General features: G+C 52.9%; 1 protein-coding gene across 1 annotated transcript; it reads left to right on the plus strand.

The window, feature by feature from the left end:
* The first annotated feature begins 5,260 nt into the window (after positions 1–5,260).
* Positions 5,261–8,770, plus strand: CBLN1 (cerebellin 1 precursor). The gene is made up of 3 exons (XM_072827129.1): positions 5,261–5,567; positions 5,707–5,826; positions 7,113–8,770. The coding sequence occupies exons 1-3, from the start codon at positions 5,304–5,306 to the stop codon at positions 7,308–7,310; spliced, it is 582 nt and encodes a 193-aa protein (XP_072683230.1). The 5' UTR covers positions 5,261–5,303; the 3' UTR covers positions 7,311–8,770.
* Positions 8,771–14,480: the final 5,710 nt, after the last annotated feature.

Consider the following 14,480-nt stretch of genomic DNA (forward strand, 5'->3'; position numbering starts at 1 on the left):
CTCCCAAATTAGAAGACACACAGTCTCTCCTTTTGAACAGAGGCTAGAAAATGCATAATTTGGTATTAACATAAGAACTAAAGATATTTTGAATATACCCTTTGATCTTTTTAAGATCCAAGGTTTTTTTTAAAAAAGAATTAAAATGTTACCACAAAACTGGCCTTCATTAAAAAGTAATCCTGCATTTAATAAGTGTCCAATTATAAAGTTTATTTTGTAATGTAACTTTTAAAACTTGAACAGAAGAAATGTTGCATTTAAAAATGAATCTGAGTAGGTAATGAAGAGGAAGAAGAAGAAGAAGAAGAAGAAGAAGAAGAAGAAGAAGAAGAAGAAGAAGAAGAAGAAGAAGAAATAATTTAAAATTTTATTTCATACTTTGTAGAACTTAGAATCATTTTTATATAGTATAGATCCAAGCTTTAATTTGAAATGACCTTGACCCTCAAAAGCCTAAACTTAACACTTCAGAACAAACTAGCCATTCTCTTCTGCTTTATGGGCAAATCAACTAAATAGCAGGGAATTACACCGTTTGGGCCTTTGAACCACAGGACTAAGAAGAAATGCTGCTTGGTGTATATAAACACTAGAGAATCCATTTTGATTTAATAAAAGGATGAGTTCACTGCACATCCTATGACAAAATATTCCCCCTTTCCTGAAAATGTTCCCTTATTCCAACAATAGAGGATTGCTTTTTTCCCAAGGTGTGAGGTGGGCGGGATCAAGAAAGCTGTTATATTCATTTCTCAAAATGCACTGTGGTGGGAAATTCAGGATGCAGTGAAAAGTAATAAACCTTTTGCTTCACTGAAACAGAAAGCCAAATTTAAAGCACCAGGTAAAGGCTATAACAGCAACAGTACACATTCATTATTTGCAATCTTGTAGTTGCCTAAATCTCTATAATACATTACTTTAAAAGCTTCAGATAGATGTTTTTATAATATTTTACCAATATTTCAACACCAGAAGAATCTTAGTAGGTTAAACCCTATAGTCTTAAATTTCAAATATGACCTAACTCAGTCGTTTTATTTCTGGGACTTTCTCTCTCAAATTTCCATTTGTTTTTATTAATGGATAAATGATGAAGAATTTTAGGAGCCTATCCACAAAGAAATGAAATTTTTCTCTTTTTAGGAGCCTAAAAAATAAATAGAAAAAAGTCAATTCCGACATAATGTTGTCAAAATAACCTTTTTAGAATAGAATGTTACAATTACTTAATTATTTACATTTATCTAGCTCTACCATTCAAAGTGCATGTAGGCTTTAAAGCTAACCCTTAGGTAACGTCATGGTTGATAGCATCTAATTTCATGTTTAACTGACATCTCGAAGATTGAAAAGGATCAAGACAAACATATCTATTGTTTTGGCTACTGTATCCGTCTTCATCACTGGCTGTTTTGGGGTGAAATATATTGCAGCTGACCCTCTGAGAGAGACTAAAATAGACATGTACTGTTTCTGCTGCCCAGCATCCCTTCTGCAATTTTTCTTTGGAGAACCCTCCCCACCCCGGGCTAGACAGTGTGCAGCTAACACCAAATCCATTTTCAGAGGAAAACACCTAAATCCAAATTTACTCAGGAGAACAGTCCATTCTCCATGTTCAAAAAGGGGCAAGTGACTCAGACTGCCCCTGTAAGAAGAGTCCTGAGACTTTTGCTGCAAATATTGAAGAAAAAGTAGTCTCTCTTGCTAGGACTAAGTTGATAGTAGCATCTAGGGGGCTATCATTAGCAAACAGGTTGTCTGAAAATGAAGCCAAAACCAGAAAGCAGATCTTGATAACCCTGACTGGTAGATCCAGCCATATTTCCACTGGCAAGATGTACTTGTAGGCTTTTTGTGTTAACCAGATAAAGTCCCTTATACTTAAGCCAGTTTGAATCCATTTCCTCACTTGCAGCTAAAAGAATCCTGAGTCTGAAATGAGACAATGCTAAAAATAAACATGACTGCTTTTGAGATTTCTTTTTTTTTTTAAAGATTTTATTTATTTATTTATGAAAGACACACAGAGAGAGAGAGAGAGAGGCAGAGACACAGGCAGAGGGAGAAGCAGGCTCCATGCAGGGAGCCCCATGCGGGACTCAATCCCAGGACCCCAGGATCACACCCTGGCCTGAAGGCAGGTGCTAAACCACTGAGCCACCCAGGAATCCCGCTTTTGGGATTTCAAATGTATTTTCCTCTCTCCATATTATTTCATTTAATCCTCATAACTCAGGAAGTAAATATCTATCAACATTAAATTAATATTCATTATTTTTTGAACACATACTATGTGGAAGAGAGATGGAGAATGCCAGAGGAGTGATCAATCTGAAATATGGTGGCCACAGAAGTCTTACCTACCCTGGAAAAAAAGTGGAGGTTACATATCTCTAGGCTTCAACAGACATTCATCAAATGGAAGATAAGTGGTATACAGCAGAGCCAGGGTGCAATTATTGTACTAATCCCTCAGTGATAAATTAGAAGGCTCTTGAAATAGCCCAGGCCAGACAAATGAATGCCAAATAGGTAGCCCTATGAGAATGATTCAAACAACAGGACAGAGATGGAATCAGTTTAGATGTGGGGGTCCCAGGTGGATGCAGCTGTTGTCACTGGAACAGGAGGAGAAGGAAGGGGCAGAGTTTGGAAGGCAAGAAAGGAGACAAGGTATGGGTCAGGTAAACATACCTGTAGGTATGAGGGCCCTCCAAAAGGTCCAGAGGGCCCTCAGTACGGTAGGTGTGGGCTGCAGAGAGGCTGAGATAGGAAATGCAAGATGGAGCATTACTGGCATGTAGATGGCAGCTCAGGCTTGGGCACTGCCCTGCTACAGCCCTGCCAGGAAGAGAAGAGGAAGGGGCTGGCACCAACCTCCTCTGGGCAATCTCAGTCCTGCCTGTGAGCTCCATGGAAGCAGGCTACACGGGACAGGGCCGGTACTGGTGAAACGACCGAGTAGGTTCTACGTGAGTGCATCTCCAGGGACCCTCCACCGCTGCAGCTGCCAGCTCTACTGCATGGCCCCTATCCTGGACGCAGTCTCATTATTCAGCTCTCACTTCTTAAATTAGTTCATGCTCTCACATTAGGTGTAATCACGGCTGGCAACGCTTTCTGGGGATGTCTCCAAAAGATTAGAGTCGGAAAAAAAATGTTTGTGTGTCATTTTAATCTAAAGTAAAATTGTTGCCTCTTTTCCCATCCCTTCCCCTTTCTCCAGGCGAGCCTGAGTGACTGGAAACGGAGGCGGGTGTCGGGGATGGGGTTCCCCGCAGGTGATTCTTTAGACAGCTATCAAAGTCTCAAAGAAACAAAGGAGGTTGACAAGCTGAAAGGCGTGGCTATTGGCGATTCCAAGGCAGGCTTCCCCGCGTGGGGGAGCGCGTACCCATGGGCGGCAGACCTCGCTGGTGGCAAATCCTGAGGTTGAAAGGAAGCGCAGTCGGTCCGAGCCCCCAGGTCTTGCCAGACTCCCCGGCTTGCGCTGGGCTGCCGCCTGCCGCTCGTCGGCTCTGGCTCTGCGGAGCTCGCAGATTCAAGGTCGCCCGGGGGTGACCGCGGCGCCAGGTGCCCCGGGGGCGGGGGCAGCATCCCTCCCCGCCCGCCTCCGCGTGGGGTCCGGAGCCGGCACCTCTGCTCGGGCTGTGGCCGGGAGGTCCGCTCGTCCTCCGCTTCCGCCCGCTTAACCGCCCGCGATCCTCCAGCAGGTCTCCGCCCGCCGCACCTCGGGCTCCAGCGCGCCCTTCCTCTTACCCTCTCCGCAGTTCCCTTCTCCCTGCCACTTGGCCAAACTGTATTTTTGCTTCCTCGTTTGTGATAGCAAACACCCGTTTGTGTGTGCAAAGTTCTAAGTCAACGTGTGCGGCAAAAATTCTTGTAGGGTCAGAATTACTCCTGAAAAATCGCCCACGACTCGCAAGATTTGGGGTCTACAACTCAGCTCTAAGGTACAGGTCACGTAGATAAAACACGCAGTAAAGATGCACGGCACAGACAAAAAATACGGATGCAACGTATCAACCGTTAAGTGCCAAAGGGAAAAAGCGATCCGGTAATGGGCCTGCGTGCGACGCCACCGTGCTTGTCACTGCCCAGTGTGCTGGGCCTCGTCGGCGTCGGTTCACCACGGCACCCTCCGCGCGCGGCCCCGGGCCTGGCACTTCACGCGCGTGCAATGATCCATCCCGAAGAGAAGGAAGGAACGCGGCCCGCAGGCTAGGGGCCGTGAGAGGCAGGCGGGGCAGCTGGGCGAGCTCCACCCCGGCGGCCGCGGCCGCGGTCCCCGCACCTCCCGGGAGGCTGCCGCGCTCGCCCCGCCCCGCCCCGCCCCGCCCCGCCCCGCCGCGCACGCACGCGCCCTGCAGCCCGGCCGCCCGGCCCGCCGCTCGCTCGCCCAAACTCACCCGCGCGCCGGCTGCCCCGCGCGCCTGCGCCCGCTGGGGGGCGCCCCCCTCCCACCCCGCGCGCCCACACGCGGCGCCTCCCGCGCCCCGGCTGCTATTCCCGACCCTGGGCGCGCGCGCCGCCTCCTACCTGCGGGCCGGCGGCTGGAGGCGGGCGGAAGGGCCGAGGGGCTGACCCAGACGGTGGCACGAGGCGGGAGACGGGAGAGCGAGCGGCCGCGGCGGACGGTCCGGGCACGGGCGCGCGCGCGCGCCCCCAGCCCTCGCTGCCCCGGCAGACTCCCGGCCAGAGCCCAACCCTGCTGCCGCGCGCCGCCCGCCTCGCCGCGCCTAATAACAACGGCGCCCGGGGTCAGGTGGCCGCGCGCGGACAGCGCCGCCATTGGCTCAGCGGGGAGCGCGGCGCGCTAGGATTGGCTGGGGGGCGGAGCCTAGGCCGGCGAGGGGGCGGGGCCGCGGAGGGAGGCGGGCCGGGAGGCCGCGGGGGCGGGGCCAGGCCGCGGTCCGCGCCTTTGTGCCCGGCGCGCGCTCTCCGCCGGCTCCGGCTGCAGCGCCGGCTGCATCAATAATTCAGAGCGGCGGCGGCGGCGGCGGCTGCGGGTGCGAGCAGGCGGCGGCGGCGGCGGCGGGGACCGAGCGGCAGCGGCTATGCATCCAAGTGCGTCTGGGCAGCCGCGGCACCCCTGAGGCCCGGGCGGGGCTCCGGGAGCATCGCTCGGGGGGACGCTTGCCTGGGAGTGCGAGGAAGAGCAGTAATATCCAGAGCGGTGTCTGCGAAGCTGCGCACGGAGCAGAGGAGGGGGCTTCGGAGTGGGGCTGGGGCGGGGGGGGCGGCTGGCGCAAGCAGCCCCCGGGGTGGGGGGCGGGGTGGGCGCCGGCGCCGCGATGCTGGGCGTCGTGGAGCTGCTGCTGCTGGGGGCTGCGTGGCTGGCGGGCCCGGCCCGCGGGCAGAATGAGACGGAGCCCATCGTGCTGGAAGGCAAGTGCCTGGTGGTGTGCGACTCCAACCCCACGTCCGATCCCACGGGCACAGCTCTGGGCATCTCGGTGCGCTCCGGCAGCGCCAAGGTGGCTTTCTCTGCCATCAGAAGCACCAACCACGAGCCGTCCGAGATGAGTAATCGCACTATGATCATCTACTTTGACCAGGTGAGTGCTCCGCGCAGATTGGCTTGGGGGGAGACGTGGAAGGCTGATGTTCGATCCACTCCAAGGCTCCGCAGAGGCTCGGGGACAGGAGTTCGGGACTGACTCTTGTCTACCCCCCTTCGTTCCCGTCTCGTTATAGGTACTAGTGAACATCGGGAACAACTTTGATTCAGAACGCAGCACTTTCATCGCCCCGCGCAAAGGGATCTACAGTTTTAACTTCCACGTGGTTAAAGTCTACAACAGACAGACCATTCAGGTCAGCCACCGCGTCTGGGTCAGGCCCCGGGCCCGGGAGGGGGCTGTTAGCCACCGGAGTGAGCGGGCCGTGTAGGGAGGGGTGGGAGATAGAGGGGCAGCTGCATGTGCCTGGGGTTACTTGGATGGACGAGTCGCAGGGCCTCACAGTTCTGTGGCTTCGACTGTCTCTGGCTTCTTTCACCGGCGCTTGGAACCTTAATCCCCTCCCGCACAGAGTTTCCCTGCCTTGCCTTCTGGGCCCCTCCAAAGAGGTTCTCCCCCTTTCGGATGGGACTCTAGGGATTTCCCATAGTGGTTGCTGGCTAGCATCAGAGACAGTTCCCTCCGTCCAGCAGCTTCCTGACACCGGCCTTCAGCACCACAGGCAGGATCCCCACCCCCTGTCCCAGCTTGACAGCCTGGACTCCTGTGTACTTGCCTTCAGTACCATGCTCAGGGGGCTCCTGGCATCGCTTGGGGACCGACTCTGGGGTTTTGAACTACCAGCACCGGAGCCCAAAGCGGTTGAAGGGTGGAGAGAGAATGGTGGGGGTGTAATGCTACTCCCTCTAGGCTCTAGCTGGGCTCCAGCCAGCACTCACCAGCTCTCCAGGTTCCTGAAGGTGTCCAGGTTTCCTTTGGGCCGACAGAAGGCAGGGTGCACGGCAGCCAGGGAGAGGGCGCTGGGCCTTTGGCTGCTGATGCCACCCAAGGGCAAACAAAACCAGGCAGCGGCCGCACGGCTGGATCTGGGATAGGAATTGAGCCCAGGTTCGGGGATGAAGCACAGAGTGCAGCTCTGGCGAAATTTCTCACCAGCCAGAAGCTTTGCTGGTCTTTTCCACCGTGTCTCCACAGTGTCCAGGCAACTAGGACGAGGAGGAACCAGGTTTTTTTGTTTTGTTTTTTGTTTGGTTTTTGTTTGTTTTATTTGTTCTCCCAGAAACCCCAGTTGCCCGATTGTCTCTGAAACGGTGGGGGCGGGGGGGGGGGGCGGCTGCGGGGTGGGGGGAGGCCGCGAAAGTGTCGGGGCACCTGAGCCGCCTACGGGTTCATTAAACTGGATAAAAGTGCAATCGGGATTTGCTTGGCGCGCCCAAGAAATGAAAGTGACTCCCATTTTAGGGGGGGCAGACCCTTCCTGTCACCCAGTTGGGCTGCAAAGCCCCTTTCTCATCCCCGGCCCCTTCCCCCAGGTTCCCAGCCCTTTGTGGCTGTTAGCCAAGCCGCGACGGTTCGCGTCCTTACCGCCGCTTCGGTACCCGCCTAGGTGGCTCCTCTGAAGCAGGCCTTTCTCTTTCCCAGGTGAGCCTCATGTTAAACGGGTGGCCGGTGATTTCAGCCTTTGCTGGTGACCAGGACGTGACCCGGGAGGCCGCCAGCAATGGAGTTCTAATCCAGATGGAGAAAGGCGACCGAGCATACCTCAAGCTGGAGCGGGGGAACTTGATGGGGGGCTGGAAGTACTCGACCTTCTCCGGATTCTTGGTGTTTCCCCTCTGACTGGCTCATTGCCGGAATGGAGGCAGGGAGAGGGCCAAGGCAGGAGGAAGGCAGGAGGGGGAATAAGAAAGAGGCTGAAATTTAGAGGACGAGAAAGCGGCGCGACTCGAAACTTCCTACATGTTCCCCAGCGGTGTCCCGGTAAAAGGTGCGCGCGGGCGGTCGGGCGGACTACTTTGCCCGTTTCCCCGTTAGGAGAAGTAAATTCCGCTTAGCTCTGCGCACTCCTCCCGTTTCCAAAAACAAACTCGTTTCTCCCATGCCGGTTGAAGTAATCGGGAAAGAGAGACTACCTTGTCTTTGTTTCTACCCCCATGTCCTGTTCCCTCCAATTTATACACAAGAAACTTTGTATTTCACGGTATAATGTGAAATATCTTCCTCCTCAGATCCCCTCTGAATCTTTCCACCCGCTGAACTCTAATACGCCCCTCCCCTCCTTTTAGTTTGGAGAGGGGATAAGGTTTTTGTTTGGTTTTGTTTTGAATGGGGGAGGTAGTTTTAATTTGGCAAGTATTGCTCTGAAAACACTGCTCAAGAGTTAATTAGCTGAAGATACTTTTGTGTCCTCCGCTGCTTGTTAGCAGAGAAAGGACTCACCTTAGGGGTGACTGGTTCAAAAATACATATAAATATATATCATTTGTATTCAAAGAACTCTTCCCAGTGGAAACTGGCTGTATTTCCGTATTTCTATGTCCTATTCGGAGTGATCGTGAAATCTAAGGCTGCTTGATGTCTTGATGCTTGTCAATGCCCTCGTGTTCTGTGGCTCCACTAAATGCCAGGAGGTTCTTCCGGACGCTTCCTCGTCCTCTGTAACATACGTGTGAATAGCCAAGATTTAATTTTGCTTTAACCCAATAAAGTTGAAATGGGACTTTTATTTTTCTGGAATAGCTTTCTAAACTCCGCATCTTCCCCTGCTGCGAGGTTTGGGGGCGGGCTGTGGACCTGCGAGGCTCAGAGGCACGGGAAGTCGACTTGGTGAGAATGCACCCGGGAAGGGGGCCCGAAAGGCCGGGGCGCGAGCGCTTCCTTGCGAAGCCTGCCTGCACCCCTTTTTGCGCCAGGCCTAGAGCCAGCCCCGCATTCGCCAGTGCTCCCTGCTTTGGCCGAAGTCTTGCTAGGCCCGGCGCCACTACCGGCCTGGAAGCGAAGTCTGGATTTTTCGAAGTCCAAATGCCATCAGGAATAATCCTAATTGGAGGAGCCGGCACGATCTCCACGCCTCTGCCCCCGGATTTCCCCCAACCGGCCGCCCCACAGTTCCCGAAGCAGCAGCGTCTGTTTTATACCAGCGCCTCTGAATCCCGAGTCCACCCGCCGTATTACCCGGGCGTCCAGGACCTGGTGATTGCGCTCAACGCAGGACTTTCATTCAAGAGGTTCGTCCAGGAGTTTTGATTGTATCGGAACATAATGTGAAAGCAAAATTGAAATAAACGACTTCGTTTTAAGTCTGGAAGTCTGACCCAGTCGCTTCAGCAGCGGGGAGGTCGGGCGCCAGGGAGCGGGTGGCTTCCGAGGGCCTGGGGCAAGAGTCTGGGCCTGGATAGGCACCTCCGGCTTTGGTCCTTTTAGAAGTTTTTTTCGCTGGCCGACAAGCAGGGGTGAATTTAATTGGCTCCTGGAGGGTGGAGAGAAGGGGGTAGTACTAGCACAATAAGCAACGTTTCTCTTAGTTTCTCTTATTCCAGCGGCTTCTCTGATTGAAATTCGCCGAGGACTCGGCCTTCCTTGAAATGCCGACCTGTTCCTCCCGAGCTCTCGATCCTGGGGGCCGCATCCCCAGCGGGGTGCTCGGAAACCCCCAAGGCCCCAGGCCCCAGGTCCCACGGGGATAGCTGGGGACTTCAGGACTGAGGAGTGCTCTTCTCTTCTTGTCCCACAGTTCTCTCCCGGCATAGTTGGTCCCCAGGGAAGGGAGGATGAAGTGCAATTCAGAACCCTAGAGAGGTTTAAAAAGAAAGCTATTCTTTTTAAAAAGGGGCATTTTAAAAAAAGAAAAAGAAAGCTCCGCATTCTTCCTCTTTCGAGGGAGGTATCTGGGAGAACTGGAGCCTTCGGCGGAACTAGCTGGACCCTAAGGCTCTATCCTGAACAGCCAGCCTTCCAAGCAGGCACACACGGTGCAGCGGGCACCCCTTTCTGCCTAGGATGAGGGCTTCTTGGCCTTGCCGGCTGGGTGGGTAGTCACCGCCCAAGAAGGCAGCGCCTCTAACGCACTATCAGCTTGCTCGCTGTGGGTGGTGGGTGGTCACTCCTCTTCCTGGGGAGGGTGCCACCAGCATGTCTATCGAGGCTATGGGACCACCAGGCTGTGCTCCAGCTGGGTGACTTTGGCAAGTCCTTTCCCTGGCCTCAGTTTGCCCAACTGTATAAAGACAAAGAGGAATTTAAAAATCTCCAAGAGTCCCTCCTGCTCTGAGATTCCAGCCATCCTTGAACATGGGCCTACAGTTCTTTTGCCTGAGCTTAATGAGTCCTGGCTGTCACCTTCCCTGATCTGACTCCTGGGGGCAGTCTCCTGAATGCTAGATCTGAGGCGGGGGTAGAGACAAAGAGGAAGCCTGCCTATCCAGGAACTCAGGCTCACCTGGACGCTGGAAGGTGAACCAGAAGGGAGCAAGTGGGCCCCTAGAGAGACAGAGAAGTTATCCCTGGATTTTGTCCTGGCTCCGGTGGAGGGAGTGCCTCTGTCTTCCCAAAGGTTTGATTTTGGCACTCGAGATCCTTCTCAGACTGGCTCCAGCCACTGCTTCTTCCACCTGCTGATCCTTTCCCTCTGCCATTGGATGAGCCCATCTCCACTCCTGTCTTCATGCCTCTGCACCTGCTGTTTCTTTACTTCAATTGGAAGTACCCTTTCTCTCATCTCCTCTTTAAAATCTTGTCTTTCAAAAAAAAAAAAAATCTTGTCTTTCTGGGGGATCTGAGCAGTTCAAGTAAGAGGCTGTCTCCTCTGGGAAGCCATTCTGTAGCTGCTTTTCCAAGGTTCACTACTCCCCCCTCACTTTCCCACCAGGCCTTGCTTGGCACTGGTTGGCAAGGAAACTGTCTGGGCCTGGGCCTGCCTCCCGCTCTGCAGTGGGTTCCAGGGGTTAGTGGTGCCCACCCCAGCAAGTTTTCAGAGTGCTAAGCAGGCAGTCCTGTCCCAGGGTCCTCAGGGGAAATGTAGGGCTCTCCACCCCCAAACTACCTGAGCCTCCCATTAGTCTGGGTGGAGATGTGGACAGCTCTCCCCAAGAGACCTGGAGTTGGAGTTAGAGATCTCATTGGGGCTGGGTACTTGTCAATTGGGCCACCACCCTCACCTCTGGGATAGAGGTGAGGATGACTATTACCTGTGCCAGAGACAGGTGACTCAAGCTTTATCTGAAAATTGTGCTCCAGCTGAGAGGGAACCAGATACTACCAACTGGTGTGTTGGAGACAGACGGATAGAGAAAAAAAAAAGGCCAGTGGCTCAGTAGAAACTATATCCCTGCCCCCAACCAGAGGCTAGGGAGGGGGCCCATCTTCAAGCCTATACCTCACTGCGGTTCCCTTTAATACTTAGAACTTTCTAGACCTTTTCAGATCTGGGCCCTGCCTTCTGCTTTCATCTCACATAAACCTGATCAGAATAGAGCCTGTAGGGGTTCCAGGACCACCCCTTCATTCAGCCTCCCTCTCCAAAGTCTCAAAGACTCCTCCCCTGCCCAGGTCACCTTGGTTACTTCCTCCACTCCAGCCTTCTGGAAGCCTTCCTCATCCAGGAAAGGCAGAGTGATTACCTCTTCCCGGCCTTCCTCTTTGCACCGTGGCCTCTCTTACCTCCCTCTCCCCAGCCTCCAACCCCGTTTCCCTCGGGCTGCAGCAGTGTTAGGGGTCTGGTGCGGGGGAGCCCAGGGAGGTTTCTAGGACCCAACGAGCCCAGATAGGACTTCCAGGCCCGGGTTTTCCAAGCGTGCCGAGTGCCTGTGGGAGCGGCAGGGTGGGCGCGGGTTCGCAGGCGGGGAGCCGGGGTCACCCGAGCCTGCAGTGTCGGGCCGCGCCGGGCTCCGCTAGGTCCTGCGCGCCCCCCTCGGCTCGCTCCCTCGCCCGCCGCGGCTTCCAGGGTCCCCAGAGTGCGGAGGGCGCCCCCCGAGCTGCGCCGGAGCACTAATGCTCCAACCCCGGGTGGACCGGCGCCTAATGAGAACATAATTACCCAGATGGAGAGGGAACCTCACCCCGTTCTTTAATTGTGCCTTGATGGAGGGAATGGGGATGCGGAGCGAAGGGTCAGGACGCTTCCGCGGGTCCCGGACGGGGTCCTTGGGCCCTGCGGACCCAGAGGAGAAGGAGAGACCACGCGTTGTGGAGCGCACTCCGTACCCCAACCCCTGGCTTAATGTGCAACCTGAGACTGCTCTCCTGGCACCACCACCTACCTCTCTCCCCCCGCCCCCAGCTTTGTCCTCAACTCCCAAGTGTGAAGGGTGGGCTAGATGTCTAGGGTTTGCTCCGAGACATCTTTTCTGATAAACGGGTCGGTGAGTCTAAGCCTTCCCCCTCGCCCCATCCAGCCATAAAACTCCAGGCGTGTGCTTGGCCTGGTCCTTGTCACCCCCACTGGCTTTCAAACAAAACTGAAACTTATTACCGACTCTGACTCTGCAGGAGGCCAGCATTGCCCTGGAACTGAGAGGTCAAGCCTGGAGGGAAAGCGCAGGTACACCTTCCTTTGAGCCAATTTAATTCGGCGGAAAAGGTTTCCCAGGAGCGATTACAAAGGTCTCTTGATCTCTTTGCACAGAGCTCCTCATTGAAGATACATCCACAGTCTCTCTGAGCCTCAGTTTGCTCATATTTCAAATGGGGATAGTAATGCCTTCACAACAGGGCGGCTGAGAAGGCTGTGCTAAAAGGTATAAAAATGCTCAGCGCTGCCCTAGCGCTACCGTAGTAGGCGCAGAATAAATGGTAGCAACAGTAAGGAGCAGTGAACATCAGGGCATCCCACTATCACAGAAGCAGGACATAGGGGAACATCTGTGTAGATCCCTACATCAAATAAATGATAAAACTGAAACCAGGTAGGGAGAGGAACACAGAGCAAGTGATTGGTAGAATTAGGATCCTGCTTCCTTTTTTAAAAAAATTATATTAAAAATTTTTTTATTGGAGTTCAATTTGCCAACATATAGCATAACACCCAGTGCTTGTCCCACCAAGTGCCCCCCTCAGTGCCCATCACCCAGTCACCCCAACCCCCACCCACTTCCCCTTCTACTAACCCTTGTTCATTTCCCAGTTAGGCGTCTCTCATGTTTTGTCATCCTCACTGACATTTTCACTCATTTTCTCTCCTTTCCCTTTATTCTCTTCCACTAATTTTTATATTCCCCAAATGAATGAGCTTCCTGCTTCCTTTCTTCCCCCCCAACACCTGTATCCCCTCTCCCTCTAGTCAATAACCAGAATAGACACCTGTATTCCATAAGTGTCTATCATCTCCATCCCTGTTGCTCATATTATTTGCATTGGTCTCTATGGGTGAATAGTCTCTGGTTGCATGTCTGAAGGCTTCCCCATTAGGGCATGAGCTCTGTTTCCATGTCTGTGTCCCTTTTGAGGGTGAGCCCTTTTAAGGTAGGTACCACATCCTGTTGATCTTGCTTGGCCCAGTGCCTCCCACGGTGCCTGGCACAGAACAGACATCTGTGATGGTGTCATGAATGAAACCAAACTGTGCCTGGTGTGACTGCAGGACATGGACTCAATCAGTGAAACTGCCCTTTAGGGCAGCTTCTCAGATTCTTCAGTCCTCCACCCCTCATCAGTGGCAGGAATGCTAACATGGAAGTACTTTCCGACTCTGTGCAGGCAGAAAAACCTTCCCAGGTACCTGTACTTGCTCTCATCTCTCCCATTCTACTTTGAGCTCAGGCTGTCCCCAAGGAGTTCCAGCTTTGACCCTGGAATAGCAGCAAGCAGGGGCAGCGAGGAAGAGGCCAAGATTAGATGTACAGGCAGTGTTTGAATTTGTTGCTAGGTCTTCTGTTTGGGAAAATACTTTTAACTGGGAAAATACTTTAGGCAGCAGTGAGGAGACACAGTGTAGCTTAAATCAAAAAGGAGAATTTCATGATTATAAAGAAAGGACTTCCAGTTGTGTAGCCACAGCCCAGAGCCTAGGGAGGTCTTTGTTCATCTTGCTAAACTCTGAAGAGGTCAGGAAAGAGGTGCAGGGGAGGGACCAGTGACTCCAGTCTGACCTTTGAGGCTTAGCTTGAGCTTCATCCACCTCATTTGTACAGTTGTCGCTGACACCCACACATCAGGGCCTCACTCTCTGCTGACCACCTGAACTCTCCTATTCAGATGACATCCTGACCACTACTCTGCTGGGGGCACTGAGCTCCAGAAGGATAAATCCTCATCTGCTGTTCCCCAGAGCACCTAATTCCTGGCACAGTGTCAGGACTGGTAGATACTCTATAAATGTTCCTTGACATTTATGAACGAGTGAGTGAACATATGAATGGGTGGGCCGACAAAGGAGGGATTATTGGTTGCATCATGAGAATATCTGCTTTATGCTCATGAACTCTGTGAACTCTGCAAAGGTACTTAACCTTGTTATTGGCCTCACTTATAATTATATCCTCAGTGCCTAGCACGTTGCCTGGAATAGAGTCAGTATGAAAAGTATTTCTTGAGTGAATGGATGGATTGATGGGTAGATGGATGAGGAATTACAGTACTCTGGCAATAAGATTTCTTGGACTGTGATTCTGAAGTGCAGGCTTGACATGGTGCTCCTCTCTAAATCTCCACCGTCACCCCAGATGGCCACATTTATTCTAAAATTGAATGGAATTGCACGCGTTGTCTGGAGTTGACCTTATACCACAAGTTTTCCTTGATGCTCTTGCCCCACCCCACCCCCAATATGTGCCTCAACGGCAGGGACAATATTTTATTTTTCTTAAAGGTCAGGAATACCCTCCCTTTCCTCCAGTACCTAATGATATGATTTAATATTGGTTGATTGGTTGCTTAAGCCAAGATCAAGCCATGATGTCTCTGGAAATGGGTGGGGTTGAAGCCCTTGGTGATGTTGACAATGATGGTGAAGCCCAGAAGGTTTTTCAATGGTGTTAGAAGAGTGGTAAGGTGTCACAGCAGCCACACAATGCC

Source organism: Canis lupus, chromosome 5 (assembly GCF_048164855.1).
Source record: "Canis lupus baileyi chromosome 5, mCanLup2.hap1, whole genome shotgun sequence".
Lineage (NCBI taxonomy): Eukaryota > Metazoa > Chordata > Mammalia > Carnivora > Canidae > Canis > Canis lupus.

Bases quoted from the DNA above. Each gene is read 5' to 3' on its own strand.
- CBLN1 (XM_072827129.1), top strand. From the start codon at position 5,304: ATGCTGGGCGTCGTGGAGCTGCTGCTGCTGGGGGCTGCGTGGCTGGCG. The intron at 5,568-5,706 runs GTGAGTGCTCCG...GTCTCGTTATAG, and splicing joins TGATCATCTACTTTGACCAG to GTACTAGTGAACATCGGGAA. The intron at 5,827-7,112 runs GTCAGCCACCGC...TCTCTTTCCCAG, and splicing joins ACAACAGACAGACCATTCAG to GTGAGCCTCATGTTAAACGG.